This window comes from Lytechinus pictus, chromosome 2 (genome assembly GCF_037042905.1).
Source record: "Lytechinus pictus isolate F3 Inbred chromosome 2, Lp3.0, whole genome shotgun sequence".
Classification (NCBI taxonomy): Eukaryota; Metazoa; Echinodermata; class Echinoidea; order Temnopleuroida; family Toxopneustidae; genus Lytechinus; species Lytechinus pictus.
Genome location: NC_087246.1, coordinates 9,012,663 through 9,031,480, shown reverse-complemented (window position 1 = coordinate 9,031,480; position 18,818 = coordinate 9,012,663). Strand labels below are relative to the sequence as shown.

The 18,818-nt window shown below is 35.0% G+C and overlaps 2 protein-coding genes across 3 annotated transcripts in view; one reads left to right on the top strand and one right to left on the bottom strand.

Annotated features, from left to right (window-relative positions):
- Positions 1–12,585, bottom strand: part of LOC129253595 (ankyrin repeat domain-containing protein 27-like) — a 32,578-nt gene extending 19,993 nt beyond the window's left edge. Inside the window, exons 1-4 of the mRNA XM_064108817.1 lie at positions 12,266–12,585; positions 2,361–2,466; positions 1,924–1,960; positions 1,328–1,457 (exon numbers count right to left, since the gene is read on the bottom strand). Coding sequence (XP_063964887.1) covers positions 1,328–1,457; positions 1,924–1,960; positions 2,361–2,466; positions 12,266–12,397 — 405 coding nt within the window. The 5' untranslated portion in view covers positions 12,398–12,585. The remainder of the gene's footprint in view (positions 1–1,327; positions 1,458–1,923; positions 1,961–2,360; positions 2,467–12,265) is intronic.
- LOC129254868 (E3 ubiquitin-protein ligase BRE1A-like) overlaps positions 12,576–18,818 on the top strand; it is a 32,375-nt gene continuing 26,132 nt past the window's right edge. For both annotated transcript variants that reach the window (XR_010295533.1, XM_054893407.2), the window contains exons 1-2: positions 12,576–12,713; positions 17,873–18,024. Coding sequence is in view for 1 of the 2 variants with exons in the window: in XM_054893407.2 (XP_054749382.1) it covers positions 17,896–18,024 (129 nt within the window). In the remaining variant the exon portion in view is untranslated. The remainder of the gene's footprint in view (positions 12,714–17,872; positions 18,025–18,818) is intronic.

Below are 18,818 nucleotides of genomic sequence, written 5' to 3'. Positions count from 1 at the left end.
GTCCAAAAAGGACCAATATCCTACGAATATCCCATAGGCTCCTGTAAAAAACGTGCTGTTGAATATGAGACTGTATTCAATAATCTAAAGCACATGCGCTAGTGTGCGAAATATACAACACATAAAACAATGAATGAATGCATTTATACAATGACCTTATGAAGTGATGCCATATTAAATGATTGTGGTAAGTGACATGACTTGTTCAAGCAATATTTTTTTCTCTCTTTTTTTTTGGGGGGGGGGGTGGGATAGATAATAATTATATCGGATGGCTTTATTTCATGGAATACCAGAAATATTCCATTTGTTAGAGCCAATATACCACTCATCTGCGATTTGCCCTAATTCTTCAAATATTTCTGGTATTCAATTCTGAGACACCAAATATAATATAATTATCACATCCATACATAAGAATAATAATAACAGTTGCTGATTTAAACTAGAACTATCTTTGAAGGTGATAAATACCCCCACTGTACATTGTTACCATGGCAACACAATTTCTGACACATGGAAAAAAATGTTCTGCACATCTTTGCCTCAAGACCAATGTGTGAGCAAAATTACATGAGAATTGGTTGAAAACTAATGAAGTAGTACGGACTGCAAGGATTTTACCTACTTTTAGGCATGTAATATGTTGTTCCCATAGTAACACAATTTCTGACACACACAAAATATGTGTCTCACACATCTTTACCTCTAATCCAAATTTTATGAGGATTGGTTGAAAAGTGATGAAGTAATTCAAATTGGAAGATTTTTACCCAAATTTTGCCAGACAGTGTATAATTCATTGTTTACCAGGGCAACAAAAATTTACTGACACATGCAAAATACATACATGTCTTGCATATCTTTACCTTAAACAAATGTTTGGGTAAAAACTGAGGAAGTTGTTTGAATTGTAATATTTTCACCTAATTTTTGGCATATCTCGTTATCATAACGACATAATTTTCAACAAGTGCGAAAAAAAGTGTCTTGCACACCTTCACCCCAAGACTAATCAGTGTTTCAAATTTCAAGAGAATTTGTTAAAAATTGAGGAAGTAGTGTGATGTGCAAGATTTGCAACGGATCGACTGACCGTACACTGATTCCTATATATCCCTTCACACTTTGTGTGGCGAGGGTATAATGAAATGCATAGAGTATGAAATTAGAAGTGAGAAGTTGCTGATTGTGATTACTTATTAAAGAAGTATCCATAAATATTTCATGGATGCTAAAACATTTTTTGTGAAGGTGCCATTGGCCATCTATTTTTTCCAGAGCTTAACATTTTAGTTTCAATTTCCTTTCTTTCTCTTAACTTTACCTTATTATAACCCAACTCCTCTGATAGTATGCGTATTCTTCCTGGTTGGCTGAAGCCTTCTGTTGTTAAGATAAAGGCCTCGTCTACAATAATTGTTTTTGAACCATTCTTATCTGTACTGATGTAGTGACTACGATAAAAGGCAAGACAAAAAGGATTGATTCATATAAACAGCAATCTACTCAACATATTGACTATAAAAACCATTCAAAGTAGTGTGTTATTTCAGGTATTAAAAAAAAGGTTATTTCAAGTTTGGTCAAAAAATAAGGAAAGCAAATATTATCACTTAGTTTACACTTATGTATGTTTACTAGGATGCATTCTATTGCTTTAATAGCAAAAACATCTACCAAATTCAGACAAATATTATGTTAAAATAGAAAAAAGAGTTAAATAACTGGTTTAGACCATGGTTTAAATACAGTTTTTTTCAGATAATATGCCAATAAAAACACACACTCAGCAAGTATACCCCTGCTTTCATAATATATGTTTCAATACCACAGTGCTGCATGTATGCCTATTTTGTAGAATATTAAATATCGGTTTCCAAAATGGTAAATAAACGAAAAGTAAAAAACTGAAAACCTTACTCTTTTAGCATAGGGGATGGCTTCAGAAGATGAGTCTCTGTAAATTAGAGATAAGAGAACCAGACAAGAAAATATATATATATATATATGCATTTCAGTCAAATTCAGTGGCATAACCTTTGATCAAGATTCACAAGCCCTGTATTACTTAGATATCTCCTACTTGTTTATTTGATAAATGATACTGCATAGTACTAGCAATAAAACTATAGCGATAATACACTCACATTTTGAATGGAACCACCACATAAAAAATTGTATACATTGTTTTTTTCTTCAAATACAAAGTATCCCTTCAGAACTATCTTGCATAATTCTTTTAAACCCTTCACAACTACTTTTAAAAATGAGAATAAAATAATTAATTTTTATCCTAACCGTACCCTGTGAACTCCCCTGGAAATGGCTGTAAAAATACAACCTTTATCAAAGCTTACCAAGAAAGTTGTTGTTTATGTTGACTCCCACCAATGAAGCAGTCTGCGGTATACATACAAGGAATCTCTTGGCCTGAGCATCTTCAAATTGGCTCCTGTATCCAGACTGTAAATAGTATCAGAATTCTCAACTTTAACAATAATAAAAACATACAAGACAATCGAGGCAGATTCAGTCTCGCCCATTCCTGACTTCATAAAGTCTGGCTCATACCTAAATTATGTTTTAAGCTGTGCATTAATGCATTAGACGAAAACATTACTACGCAGCTTAACCAAGTATATAATACAGCAGGGTGGGCTCATACAAAGTAATTGATTATTTACACAACTAATTACAATGTTTGAGTAATTGTAATAATTGTAATTGACTTCAATTACATTTAATTACATTTATAGATTACTTTACATTTTTTTTACAATTCAATCTATTATTTAATTTACTCTGAAGTACTTGTAAATTTCTTTCTTGCATGAAACTATCCTATTCCATGATGAGGAAAGAGGAGACACCATAGCATTTAGAATGCTATATATTAGATATAAGTGCAAAATTTGTCCATTTAAAATATTTAAGAACTGCGAAAGGTCATCTAGGTTTCTACAAGAAATCAAACTATTACATTTCTTATAATTCCATGCAGTGCAAACAAACTTCATAAAATCTAATGGCTAAAGTTACCACTTTCCAAATGAGGACAGGCCTTAAAACCTGGCAGTCAGAATTGCATCCTAAATATGTGACCAAAACCAACACTAAGTCACCCAAAATACATTTTGAGATTTTAGTTGAGTTTGATTATGAAGCACATCAACTTTAAAGTGATATAAAACTTGTCAAAATTGATCAATAATAATCCAGAGGAGTTCTTGATTGAATACCGAATTTTATATTTATAAATTGTGTGAGAGTTTTAGAAAATAAGGAGAAAGCAATGTTTAAAGTTCGAGTTCACTCAACCATGAGATGTGCACACTGTGCAATCTATGTAAAACTTCAAGCTGTCCACGAAAACTGTTGTCAAATAAATTCTTGTGTCTTGTTTTCTATTCAACTATTAAGCTTGACATTTTGACAAATAAGCTGATTTTCATTTTATTTTTTGCTTTTCAAATACCAAATAACTATTTTGGCTACTTACAGAGAACCTTCCCTGGTGACTAATTGTTGGATTTGGGGTGGCTGGTCACATTTTTATTTTACAAAACTTTGCATGAGGTCCTTTTTATGATCAAGGGTGTAATTTTCAAAATTCAAGGTCAATATTTCAAAATGGATTTTTATAAACATTTCTACTGAAAACACATCAATACTTGTCTAAATTCTTCATTTCTCTCTGTTCTTGACCTTAATCTACTTTTTATGTTATTACTAAAATGACAATTTTTTCCCCTGAACAATATGATTCATTTGCCATTTTTCATTCACAAATTAAATGTACTTTGAGGTATTTAAAGTTTTCAAAAAAATACAATGAGTTTTTAAAATTCAACACAAATTTGAATTTTAAGAACAAAGTGTTTAAAATTACATGTCTTCCAAGAGGAAGAGGAAAGAAAAATTTATTGTATACATGTATTTACTACTTCATGAAGGCTAATTACTATAAACACAAATCCCAAAGAAATCTGATCAAATCAAATCTTTGGCACTTGGTTTTCTTCCCACTTTTTAAATGAAGATATACGTTGTAAGCTCTACAGTATTAACAAATGGTATCCTGGTATCAAATCACATTCTAAAATACATCCACATACCTTTGAAAACTTAATATTCTTTTAGAAACAAAAATCAAATATCCTGGCAATTGAAATCTAATATAAATAGAAATTGTGAGCAGCTTTTGTATAGCCTACATGTAGAATTTAACTGAAATAAAAGTCCTTCATGGCAAACAGATACAACACATCTGTCACAGAAAGTAATTTGATTTTAGAAAGTTAATGGGATTAACATTAATATGAACATGTAGATAATTTGTGATCAGCCACCCAAAACCAACTACACGTATAAGTTGCCAAAAATGAATTAGGAGATTTTTATCGAGTTTGAAAAAGCACATCTTAAACTTCAAAAAGGTATATAACTTGTCAAAATTAATCGACAATAACCGAGATTGAATGCAGAAGAAAAAATAAAGAAAAATATTTAAAGTTTGGGCTCCACTCAATCATGAGATGCAGATACTGTGCAATCTCAGAGAAACTCCCAAGCAGTCCTGAAACACCTGTGTAAAACAGACTATTTTATCAGGTTTTCTATCTAATTTTACAACTTGAAATTTTTACAGTATTAAGAAGAAGAATTACTCTCTCCGAAAAGTTATTTAGTCTTATTTTTGTTTTTGGAAGACCAACTTACTATTTTGGCTATTTACATAGAACCTTCCCTGGTGACTAATGATATGTTTTGGGGGTGGCTGGTCACATTTTTTACATATAGTCTGACCATCCTGTATTTGAGAAGAAATTAATGTACAAAATGTCACAATCACGTTATCTACAGTAATGATAGGGCTGTGTCAATCTGTATTGCTAATGTGTGTCCCCCAAAACCGCATTCTAGATAAATTGATGTAAATTATATTACTCAAATTGTGTTTTGTTACTTTTACTAGGACTTAAAATTATTAGAACTACTACTTCAGTATTTCATGGTTACTAAAAAGGTTAATGCCAATTACTAAATACTAAGTCTTTATTACCAAGAGCTCATAGGGACTTGACAAACTTGACTGAAAATATTTATATTCACAATTTCCATCAAAACTATTAAAGTATGCAGTAAAGTACATAATAAATGAAAGGAGAATGAGAACCCTTTATTCAGTATTCATGCCCGTCTTGGAAATATGCAATTAGATGTTGCTTAAAATATACACAACAAAAAAAGTAAGTCCCCCCTTGAACAAACATCCATTATTTCCAAACCACTGGGAGTTTTTAATATATTTTTACATGAGCGTGAAAGTAATTTTATAAGCTACCCTCTTAGTGAATGTTACGGATGTATCTTATGTCATACTTCAGTGAGCACCGCCAGAAGGCAAAATTGTCACTTTTTAAAAGTTCCACATTCTCACCATGAAGAATAGTCGGATGGCTTGTAAAAGATATTTTCTAAAAGACGATACAACTTTTTTGGCTAAATTTTACGGTTGAATAAACACAGTCAAAATTTGCTATCATTGCAATTTTTTTACATTTCTATCAATGAAAATGATTGAATATGATGACAATTATTTATGGGAAGAGAATCTTCAACAATATTCATCATTTCACGGCTCAATGAACATTCACTGAAAAAAAAAAATACGATTTTAAAATATCATTGGCAAGTAATGCTTCAATTTGGTAACTGAAATTATGTTTTCTCAACCTGTTTCATGATGTTCCAGACCAATTATCATGTTTCAAAGATTCAGAGGCGTTTAATTAAACATTCACGCTTGAATGAACATGAGGAATGTGATTAGCTCTTTTTTACATTATTGCTAAGTATTACTAAGTATGGATATCTGTCACAAACCTTCTTGCATACTTAATTTGATTTGATTTTTAAAAAATCCCGATGTTAAATGCTTCAGTGAGCACACAATATTAGAAAATTATGCAAATGAGAAGAAAGTTCAAGGCCTTGGCCCCACTCTATGCCGTATCGAATGGTTATTTTGGTGTACGCACCTTTTGGATAGTGCCACTCTGAAGCCATGTGCGAAGTTTCATGAGAAAACTATTGGCAGAAGTAACAAAAACCGTCTATAAAACCCTTATTTCACTTTTGTTAAAATTTTGACTTCCTCTCTCATAGACATTGTGTACACTATGGGTGCATATGTTTGAGAATAAGTAACCCCTTATTCAATATGGTGGAACTTTTTTTCAAAGCTGTCCTTAGCAGTATCATTGGCAGTAATGTTTATTGACCTATGGGGGCAGAATTCTATGCAAAAATGAAATTGATTTGTTTATTTATGGATGAGTGAGCACGCCTCAAAGGTCACTGACTCATTTTGATGGGTTATAAAGTGAAAAATGGGGGCAAATTTGGTTTTAAATGTAACTTATTTGGTGTTGTTTCATCCATCATTTTTATTACCACATACTTTCCGAACTTTCTACACTTTCATCGTTGAGCGACAAAAAAAAACAACCTGTGCCCAACTTTGTCATGTTTGTATTTACACAATCTGAAAAACAACTCTTGTGACTTTCAAAAATTGTCATTTTTAATTCAATCTTTGATTACTCATGCATGACCCAACTGATCAATCTCATTGCTTAATGAGTGTACAAAACCACCTACGAAATATTATATCTCAAAATTATTCAGTTCAATACTTACAGCATGTTGATTTAGGGGGACTTACTTTTTTTGTTGTGTATATTTCACAATTCACATAAACCTTCTCTATTACCAATATGTTCATCCTAATCTAGTCAATTGTGGTAATAACACTATACCACTTCCTCAGAATCTAAAGGATGGTCTGTTCACCAATTTATCTTATGGTCTTTGGATGACATAGCTTAAAGCTTATAATAGTATGGCAAAGAAAATCTGGAGCCTCTGAAACATATATGAGAATTTATACATGTATTTACATGTACATGTCTCAGATGCCTTAATATTAATATGAGAAAATGCAAAGATTTATTTTAAATCTTTGTATTAGAATGTTCCTAAACATTGCATTGTAAGTATGTGTATATGTATGTATATGCATGTTTATAAAGTATGCATGTACCGTTTAAAAAACTTAACCTTGGACTGGTTAAGATTTCAATGTTGCCGACGCCGCTGCCGGCATCGGAAAAGCGGCGCCTATAGACAATCTCGCTCTGCTATGCAGGTGAGACAAAAATGACTGCAGAGTGACAAACGATTCCTACTCAATTTTCCTACAGAGGCTGCAAGCCAATAAATCATCAACTGCAAAGAAAACCAGCAACTGTTTGGAATTTTTGAGTTATTCACTTTAATTTCGTATTTTCCAATAATATGAACATATTTTAGATATTTGAGGCACAGGAAATACTGTTTTTTTGCATGATAAATTGAGTGCATAGCTTAGGACCCCTTCTAGTTGGGCAGCGAAATCAATTCAAGGGGTGTTCAGAAAACACAGCAGGATTTTCGTATCAGTGAGTTTTGTGATATTTTCTACTTAGAATGTTCTACTCAAGCAAGGACAAGGATCTTAAGAATATTTACCACAAATTAGTGAAAGATAAATTTCATTAAACTTGGCACAGTTTTTATCGTTTGTAAACAAAGTGTGTAGCTTTAGTTTAGGTCCCCGCATTTTCTAACGTTAGATCTGCATGACAGGGAAATTTGGCATTGGCGATCGCCGATGACATGATGGCGTGGCGAAAATTGGAATTTTTCCCATCCTGACTGAGCTGTGCGCACATATAGGCACAATCCCTTCTTCTTCTTCTTTTTTGGGTATATAGACCAAAACCCCACAGTAGGAGCCAACCGGGCAGGAAGTGCGCAGATGTTGATGGCACGGAGAGAGAAGATGCTCACCTCTCGATATCTGATTGGGGATTGCAGGTGGACCACTACACCGAGGTTTCCCCCTACTCTTATTCGAATAGTGCAGTGGGTTAACGTGCAAAGGTGGTGACTCTCCTCTACACGGGACCTCCATTTAACGTCCTATCCAAGGGATGGAGTGTTTTCCCTGTAAAATAGCCTGCATCTATGGAACAGGGGAGAGACGTTTACACACAACGCACTGGCTTCAGTCATCCGCCCGGGGTGGACTCGAACCCACGATCTTTGGTTCGACAGGCAGACACTTTACCGACTGAGCCAACTTCGCAACCTGGCTTCGTGGAGAGTAACATATCAAGCACACATGAGTGAATGATTTTTACTCTCTAGATTAGGCATGCTACTACTAGGAGCCTCCAGTCCTGGCTACCCAGCCCCAGCTGGGGCAGTATTCTGAAAATGTTCTTATCTTTTTCTTATCTTGCTTTCCATCCTATGCTGAGCGCATAAATTTATTACTTGCGCATATGATAAGAACAAAATGAAGATAAGAGGTATTATGAAAACGTTCTTATCTTTCACGATATTTACGATAAGATAGCTAGAGGGTTATCACATCTTACAATGTTCGCATTCTTTAAAATCGATGGCCACTGGTAGTAACAAGCATTCTTTCTACCCTTTCTTTCATTCACCCTTTATTTTGCCCGTCTCTTTTTTCTATCCCTTTTTTCTTTCTTTCTTCCTTCCCTTAAATTTTTAATCAATTTCCATTTATTTTTCTGTTTTCTTTCTTTTATTATTATTTTTCTCTTTTTCTCTGTTTTCGTTCATTCTATTGTTCTTTCTTTCATTTTTTTTATTTTTGCTTTCTGACACTTTTGTGTCTTATTTACTTTCTTTCTTTGTTATTCTTTCTTTCACTCATTCTTTTTTTGTTCATTCTTTATTTACTCTCTTTCTTCATTTTTCTCTGTCTTTCTTCTATTATTTTTTCAAAATCTTTTTCTTTATTATTTCCATTAATTTTTGTTTGTTTTCTTTTTTTGTTGTTTCATTCAATCTTCACTTTTCCTGCCTTTTTATTTTCCCTTTTCATTCTTTTTTTTTCTTTGAATTTACCTTTCTTTCCTTTTATCTTTCTTTAGATTTTTATTTTCCTTTCATCTTTTCTCTCTATTTATTTCTGTTTCATTTTCCTTTTTTCTCTCTTCCTTCACTTTTTACACTTTTTTATTCGTTCATTTTCTCTTTCTTTCTTTTTTTCATTCATTAGGGACTTCAGTCACAAGACATTTCTCGTTGACCGCGATCGCTCTCCACGCACAGTCAATGGGAGCCCATTGACTTTGTACACACTCACGAGCTGTCTGCTTTTGGCACGTGATTTGTGAATGAACTGAGAAAGACATACTTGTGATGCGTTGTTTTCAAAGGCCCAGGGCATCGTTCTGATTGGTCAAACCTCCTCATAATTATAAAGGAACTGATGAATAAACATGAAAAATTAACATACCCCCTAAAAAGCCATGTCCGTCACTGTCTTAGAAGTGAAATGGTTGTTGAGAGAATATCTTCAGCTGGCACCCCCAGAAGGCGTCAATGGTATTCGGTATTTTTTGGTACGTAGCATTATCATTATCATTTGTTGCTAAACTTGCTATTTATGAAGTTTCTCAATTTTTTTATTGATAATTGGCCATGCCTTGCTCGGCAGAGTAACATGTCCCAGTCATTTCTTTGAACAATTTCTTGCTCTGTCGAGCGCGCAATTCAAACACGAGAAAAATCATAACAATGTTGATCAATCATTCAATGATTGTCTTTGAAAATGAAATATCAAAGTAATTCCAAGGTAATCAAACTTCCCTTTATAATATCAAATGAGTATAATAGGGAAAGAAAGTTGGAAACTACATTTACAGCAACAACTAAAATGCTATAGATCTAGATCTAACTAACAGAATTATGATTTCATATATTTCATAAATCAAGTTCAAGGTCATAATGCATGTGAATTTTCCACCAAAAAAAAATGGTTAAAAATTCATGTGCTTACTGTTACTGCTAAATGACATAATAACGCTCAATCTGCATTAAAATTCCTGTATAATTGACCTTAAGGGGAAAAATGTGATGAAATTATGATTTCATATTTCATTATCAAGTTCAAGGTTATAACATGTGAATTTCCCACCTGTGGTTAAAAAAAAATATGTGCTTACTAATAAATGACATAATAAAGCTCAATCTGCATTAAAATTCCTGTTGAACTCTAGAGGGAAAAGGCGATAGAAGGTAATAACACATCAATAATCTAGGTGGTGGTCAAAAAATATATTTTCATACTTTTGAATAGCATTACACAGCATATTCAACTAAACATTTCCACTTTAATTGACCAGAAAGGCAAAAATATTTAAAAATATGCAAAAATTATGATCTAATATTTCATAAATTTATTATCAATGACCTTGACCATGCAAAACATACATCAAGGCAAAATATAATATCTCTACTAACATCCAGCCAAGTTTCATAGCTGTAATGCAAAAAACATGGGAATAACACAAGTTTTAAAATATTATGTCAGGTTTTTCATGGTGCCATTCTCACAACAAAGTAAAACAAAAGAATAACCTTTGGTCAAATATTATGTCCAATTGCCGAAACATATTATTGGGCATAACTAATGCACTGGCGTAAATCCCGGGGGGGATGGGGGGGATATATCCCCCCCACTTTTCGAGGAGGGGGGGATGGCCTGTACAAACATCCCCCCACTTTTTACGAAAGAAATGAAAAAAAAATCACAAGAGATAATTGCTTTATTGGTGAAAATTCTTCCAAAAATACCGCTTAACAAATAAAATAATATTATTGAATCATAAAATGCAAATAAAGAGCCAGTTCACCATTTCCAAATGAAATACTTCCAATTCATCAATGTTGGGGTCTTTGGGAAGGGATTAAGATGGAATGTCAATTTTCTTTTAATCTCTAATAAACTATTAAACCATCATGGGGCAAAAAAGATAATAATATTGGAGGGGTATTTGCCATATGGACATACAGTGGCGTAATTACGGGGGACATGGGGGGCACATCCCCCCCATCGTCTGACAAAAAAAAAAAACGGGGAAAGGGGGAAAAGGAGAAAAGAGGGAGAAAGGAAGAGAAACGTAGTGGGAAAGAAGAAAATATTATTCATTATAATGTTATATTATATTATAATTATGTTAAGTTACATTACATAAGAAACATTTTTATCATAACTTTATGAAACATAATTTGCCCAGGGCCTACATCTCAATTGTTCCTGGTGCTCGCATTGTCTGTTTAACGAGATATATAATCCTGTTGTACCAAAACATCCCGTTTTCAAGTCAATATAAACCAAATATATTTCCTAGCACTTGAGTTATCATTGTTTTATGTAGTGACATATGCTTTTTTTTCATGACTCAAAAGTGATTGCCCCATGTTAAGGTCTTCGTATATATGAAACATTTCCTGTCCGTGATTACGTTCGCATTTTTCGTGGAATGGTGAGATAGGTCTGCTCTTCATGAATTCCTAAAATCAGTCCTTAAAATGTCCCTTCTTCTGATCTGAATATCGAAAATTTTCAGCTCACGCTTCGCGCTCGCATCATTTGGTTAATGAAATACGTATGGTCCTGGTTAATTCCTGCAAAGAAAACTTAGAATGCCCCACTTCAGGTCTGAATTATCTAAGTTTTCAGCTCGCGCTTCGCGCTCGCATTGTTAAGCGAGACAGGTACCTATCATGATTACACAAATTTGATTAGAATATAAAAAGGCCCTATATAAATTATAATGCCTATTTCGCCCAGAAAGAGTGTACATGCAGCGTCCATGACATAAGTCTAAGGAATGCTTCTATTTATTGTTTAAACTGCCAATTAATAAAAAGTAAAGCGCATTTTGATTGGATCAAACATTGTCATTGGTAATATTTTTATCAATATCAAATAATGGGCATGTAATGTTGAATATTATTATTAAGAAGGGGGCAGTCTTTAAAGATAATTTAGAATGCACGTTAAGAGGATTTTCAGAATATCGATTTGCGTTGATTTTAGCGTCTTCTTATCTCAACGAATAAGATAAGAACGTTTTCTGAATATCACCCCTGGCATGCCTGGTCCCCAGCGCAGGCCAGGCCAGGGATCCTGTCAATGCGCCGCGCCGCGCCCCAGCCCCGGGCCCACGACTGACTTGACGTTGTTCATGTTGTGTTGCGATCGCGTCAGTCAGCTACCGAAAAGAAAGAGCGTGTCAGACTCACACCATAAATTTATAATGCCGGTAAATAAGGTTAGAACCTAAAAACTATACCCAGTAGGCACCAAAATATATGACTGAGCTTCCCTAACCTGAAGAGATTTGTAGAATGGGTTGAATTCCAGATCTTCGTGGTCTGCCATTCTGTTCTGGAAATGATTGAGTGAATATGCCTTTCTTTCTCTCTTTTCTAGTCTGCGGACACAGACCTTTCCTTTTCGCATTTCGCACAAAACTAGTGCATAATACAGATTCTGAAGTAGTGAGACAAGATCCGGTATGTAATTTGAATGGTACTACCAAAAAGACACACAGATAGAGGGTTTGGAGTCAAGTCTTCATTTCTAGACATTTTTTTGTTTAAAGTTTCAAATTTGAGTCTGTGCTTGCAGACTAGCCTCTGCCATCGCGCGCCTTGACCCCGGTACGGTGGCCCGGCCGGAAGCAGAATGTCTGATTGCTTGATTTTCTCCCCCAAGAGTTTATGGACGAAAAGGAGGCAAGAAAAACAGGGCGTTATTCCAGTCTTTTGATTAGAAGGTATAAGGCCACTTAGATGTATCATGTATGTTGTAAAGATACGCTGGTAGTGTTTGTAAAATGAATGTTTATTTGTTGAATCTGAGTATGAAATTACAGTCAGTTTGAAATGAGACCGAGACGAGTGCGAATGATCTTGAAAATGACGCTGAGTCTGACTGCTGTGCTGTGTGACTGTGAGTGTGAGATGACCTGAGTCTGAGACTGAGTCGACGTCTCTCAGACTGAGAGATGAGAATTGACGAAGCTCGCGAAGCAGGGTCTTAATCTCTTATAATGAGTGGTAAATGATAACCAAGGTAGTAACGAACTATTAATAGTAAAATATGTGGCCTTATCCTGAAATAAGTCACCTCTCTTCCAGAGCTACCATACCAAGACAAGTCTCACGCATTGTGCGTGAGACTCGCGCATCCAGGACCAGGGTCCGTCTCACGATTTCACGCATCGGTACCCGACAAAAAAAAAAGAGAAAAAGTAGCATTATTTGCTAGATTATACGCACTGGCCGACCGCCTTCGCGTCTACCCCGGCACGCGAGACGAATCGAGAGTGCAGTCGGCGCACAGCTAGTAATACTAATAGTACTTAGTAGTATGACTGATACGAGGAATCGTGTGCGTGCATCGCATGGTTTTGTAGTATGGATCGATATCATGATGAAGCCCATATCTCGCGCGCGCGCGCCTTTTTGAAACGTATAGGCCTAAGTGTAAGTACTGGCCGCGCGCGTGCAGAGACGCCGAGTCATGAAAATCTCACGCATAACATTTTTTTGAACTTGGCATCTCTGCTCTTCTCGTGTGTGTCAGTGTGTGTGCGCTCGTTGACGTGTACAAAAACGGGAGAGGAAAGAAGTCGCCGCCGCTGATGAAATGAACGGCAGTGAATGGAGTGGTGACTTAAATCAGGCCAGGATAATGCCAAATATGTTTTAAAAGTAATGAACAGAACTTCTGTTCAGTATTTTTAAAACTTTGTTTTAACTCAGAACTTCCGGAGGCTGAGAAGGCCCAGGCATCTGTTTCGAGGAGTTAAAAAAAAAAATTTACATTTTTTTTATTTCTCCTAACAATGCAAAATCCCCCGGACGGGGCTCATCAATTTTTGTCTTTATTTCATAAAAATCTATAAAAAGAACTGGACCAAAATAAAGATTATTATTCCATTTTGGCCTGAAATGCACCAAAACGGGAAAATATAAACTTAAACGGACAAAAACGGTGACTTATGAAGTTTCTCGATTTTTTATTGATAATAAAACAACTAGAACTCCCACTTCCCTGGTTTATCCAAACTTAATACATAAACATATGGCCATTAAGTCCCTGTACAGATCGAGTTAGAACTTCGGTCTCTGTAATTGATGAGTGGAGCCAACGGAGTTCAGCCGAACAACCAATTTAACAGAGACTGAAGCTTTTGGTCTAGCTAGGCAGATGAGTCAGAAATCCTCCTGAACAGGCTGAACTTAAGTTGTGAACAGATGAAGCTCTGTCTAACGTTAGATCTAGACAAAATAACGTTATAAAATACAACTTGCCGGTACAACATGTACAAGTTAATCTGTATTCGCATAATGATCTTATCAGAAAATATTGATGCTTCCTGTACCTTAATAAAATTTATTGCAATAGCTTCATGCAAAAGATCATGGGATCGGAAAAAGAGCAATTTAACAAAATTTTGCGATAAGGTCTATCGTTATTACCAATATCATTTCAATTTTCCAATTCAATTCAACATTTATTTCCAAAGATAAAAGCATTGATAATACTAGGGAGAATGCAAGATTTGTCTTTCTCATCAACCACTTCATTAAGCTGTCTGATTTTTTCAGATCTTGATGAAAATAGTGCAAAATAGAAATCTACCAAATTTCATAGTAATCCATCAATCGGTTTTTGAGTAATAAATGAATTTTGAATGAAATTCAGCCAAATGCTCCCAATAGGCTCTGTAGTATGATTTATCACAACACACACACAGCTGAAACACACGACCACACACAGAGTGCAGATATTTTGTGTGCAGTTTTGCATTGGGCTTTGTGGAGTAGTGGGGGAAGGGTGTTTTAAAATCATTTCTGAGTCTTACTGACACTTGATTCTAAAGGAAAGGTGAAAAATTAGTATTTCCATTAGATTCGCCATTATCGATACTACAAAAACCCGCTAGATTACAAAAATATGGTATATTTATTCACAAGATACGAGACTTTGAACTTCCCTTTTCAATGCCACATCAAAATTATGGTAGTAACCAAATGTAAACTAAATAGGTCATTTGGAGCATTTTATTCTCTTTTATTTCATACCAAAATCATTAAATTTGGATAACGGGATCATATGTCAGAAATGCCTGTTTTGGCTGTGTGAATGTGGTGAAAAGGGCCAAAATTTTTAGATCTGTGTGCAGTCACCCTAATAATACAATTTCAAAAATTTAACAACACAATGGAGGTAGCAACTCTGTCAGCAGTGCTTGTGACGAGTGCACCGTGACATATAGACAATAAAGACATAGATCTTATACATGAAAAAACTTATCCCTACAAAGTATTGCAAGTTCCCCCCAAGTCTGCGCAGTCCCCCTTGTCTGCACACACATGTATCTGTGCGATTCTAGTAAAAGAAGATACACAAACTTTGCACATGCCATACAAAGACGGATATTCATTAAAAAATCTGACTCAAAATGGTTGAAAAATAATTAATTTTGGGCATTTCATGTGACGGCCTCAAAATTCAGCCTTGAAATCCCATCAAAGTCCCTGAATCGTATGCAAAGTGAATGGGTGCACAGACATGGGGTACCATTTTTTTTTTCAATCTGAAAATGACTGCCCGAGGTTTAAATCGATTTTCTTTCAAATTTTAATGAGATATTTGGTACACTTTTATAAGTAATATTATTTACGGATAGATTTTGTGAAATAAGAAATTCATGTTAAATCTTAACTCATATCATTATGTGCGCAGACTTGGGGAGCACCATCATACATTCCATAACAAGGGAAAAGAAACAAAGGAGAAAACCAATCAGGACAACTCCATAAACTAGTGCTGTTATCGATAATGTCTTTATCGCTTGTCCTGTCGATAATCACTTGTATTTTGCTACTTAGCGATATCAATAACCTTTCTCTCGTCGATAATACCCGTTGTTATGTCGGGACACAGATTTTCCGCTATTTCACGGAATTCACGGAAACGGCCCTTTGAAAGTGGCTTTTCAAACAGAAAATCACGGAAAACATATTTTTCCTCAAACTGCACAGAACAGCAACAGAAATTACTCCAAAATCTCAACAATACGAATACAAAATACTAGCCACAAAACATGATCTCACTCCCACTTCCCTATTATTACAAAGTCGGGATGAGATCGTGACAATCCAAACATCGTTACTGCACCTGACTCCATTCGATCGAATCGAAAACATCACAAGCGCAAGCTCAATTTTATCAAAGTAACAACTAACATAGAAAGCAGCTAGCACACAGCCTAGCCGTGTGTTGCTGCCCTCTACATTCGAAGATGTACAGCACGATATCGAAATAGCGGATAGGCGAAAGACGTTGACTGCTCAGAACGATGTCCAAAAAGCCAAAAAAATTATCAATAAAACTTCATCCAACCCTAAAATAATGCTAATGACATGAAAGATGAGGATGTACATGTATTTATGCTAAATTCGTTTGTTAAAAGATGTCATGTAGTCATTTACATCCGATGAACGCATATTTTAAAGCATTCTGGGTTCAGTGGCAGATACAAATTTTGACCAACGCGAGTATGTGACATCACTATAATGCATAAAAAATGCGTATTGATTATGTTCTTTTGTCGATAGTTATCGATATCGGTAAGATATTTTCTCAACGATAACAGCCCTACTATGAACATTAAATCAATTGTCAAACCAATCAACTAACCTTGCTACATTGTAAACTAAAGCTTAAATTGTTGTAATACAACAATATTAGTTCAATGGTAGACCTTATCGCAATTAGCTATTGCCTCCTTTTCGATCCGATGATCCTTTGCATGAAGCTAATTGCGATGAGGTCTATTGCAAAACTGCAAGAAGGAAGCATCAATATTTTCTGATTAGATCATAATGCAAATGCAGATTACAGTGGAACATGGAGTTGAGTGCATTTTTTTAATTGATTTTGAATGTGTGTGTGATTGTCCACTGCTCACCAGTCCCAGAGTGGCCACTTTCATTGACAAGTGGATATGCATGTTCCCCCTCCCCCCAAAAAAAGAAATGTGTAGAAAGAGTATCTATTTCAAATTCAAGATACGGCATGTTACGCACATGTATGTAATGTAATAAAGGTCTCAAAAACTTTAAAATGCTGAAAAAACACAAAAACTTTGAATATGCATAGAACTTTGAAATATCCTTCCAAAGAGAATTTGAATTGAAAGATGATGAATAAGGGCCAAAAAATGTTCAGTCTTTATATTTTTCAAAACAACAAAATATGGTCAAAATAGCTGATCAGTGATAATTTGAATTTTCCAACTTTTCCCTCAGAAAACACACGTTCAGTATACATTACCATTTTTAAGTGACCAAAATATTTCGTGTTTGAAGAGGGGTGCAATTGAAAGCTGATATCGTAAAAAAGAAAAGTGATCTCATCTAGGCAAAACTTCCTTTATTTTTGTGTAGGTATTGGTGTATTCATGGTGGAAATTTAATTAATTTTAAGACAATATGTTTGATATGATTGAATTTATGAAAAGTAATTGGTAATATGATTCACTGACTGACATGCCATTTCAGTTTTGAATTGAGACCCTTGACCACATCATGAGGATGAAAACATTGCATTGGAATGGTATCGGGGTGAAATAAAATCAGTACCAAGAAATATGTTTGTTCTTATTGAGAACTCAATTAAATCTAGATGTTTTAGCCTTGTACTACAAGTTATACTGATAAATGCTGAGAGAGGCGACCAATGTCAAATTGGCAGTCTTCAGGAGGCCTGAAACCAGTTTGATTGATAGGTGCTCTAGAAAAGGATCCTCAATTATTTTAACTAGAAAAGTGCTTGCCAACAGATAGGACCTGACTAAACAGTAAATTCACTTAGAGTGTAGATGTCATTGCTCTTTTTCTTGATTATTCACTTGTTTAGACTCTTCGAGACAGGAGGCAACCATGACGTCAAAGAGGTCCATCAGTGAGACTTCGTCATCTCCTAACCAGGGAGCCTCCAGCAGCACAGGGGAGCCTCCCGCCAAAAAGGTCTATGTAGAACCTTACAGCATAGGATCAGTTTCCTCTCAGGTGATGATAGTCTCATTTTGAATTCTGCTGCTGTGTAGAGATTTTTGGGCAAACAAATTAGATTGTTTCCCAAATGAATGATGAAATAATTATCAATTGTCTGCCACATTACATTCTGTATCTATTGCCTCACTTTCATTTCAATGAATTTTTGTATTTGTCCTTATACAAAAGTCAGTTTATTATTTTTTTTAAAGTAATCTCAAAAGTTAAGTTTGGTTGCACTGCCACACTTTCTTCAACAGAGTGTGTTCCATTTTCAGTATAGCTTTCACAGTCTAGCTTTCTCTTTGATTCTTTAAGGACGTTCCACAGTTATGTTTGTGCGCATTATGATCTGCGCATAGTTTACACTCTGCGCGCTGACGTCACAATGGATGAACAGGTATTAATTAGCTGCGGGTATGAGCTGATTTTTCTCATCTTCTGCACTTTAACTGCAGATCCGATGCGTTATTTCATGAAGCTAAAAAATTGAATTATTCCATGGACCATTCAAAAAAATATTCTCTACAATTTCAAAATACTTTACTCTGCAGTGCTGCCAAGAATCACGAATATTAGCCCGAGTTTGAATAAATGGTAGAGTGGTTTTGATTTTTTCTTCACATAGATACTAAGCATTCGGCCCATTTTTGGTGTTTTAAAAAGCACATTTGCTCTAATAAAAATGCTGATAGTTTAAAAACAAGCACATGAACCCCTATTTTTTAATGTTTGTACCTCTTAGGTATACCTTCCTCTACAACTCTGCAAATTTTGGTGAAAATGACATGGATTTTGAATAAAGTGCA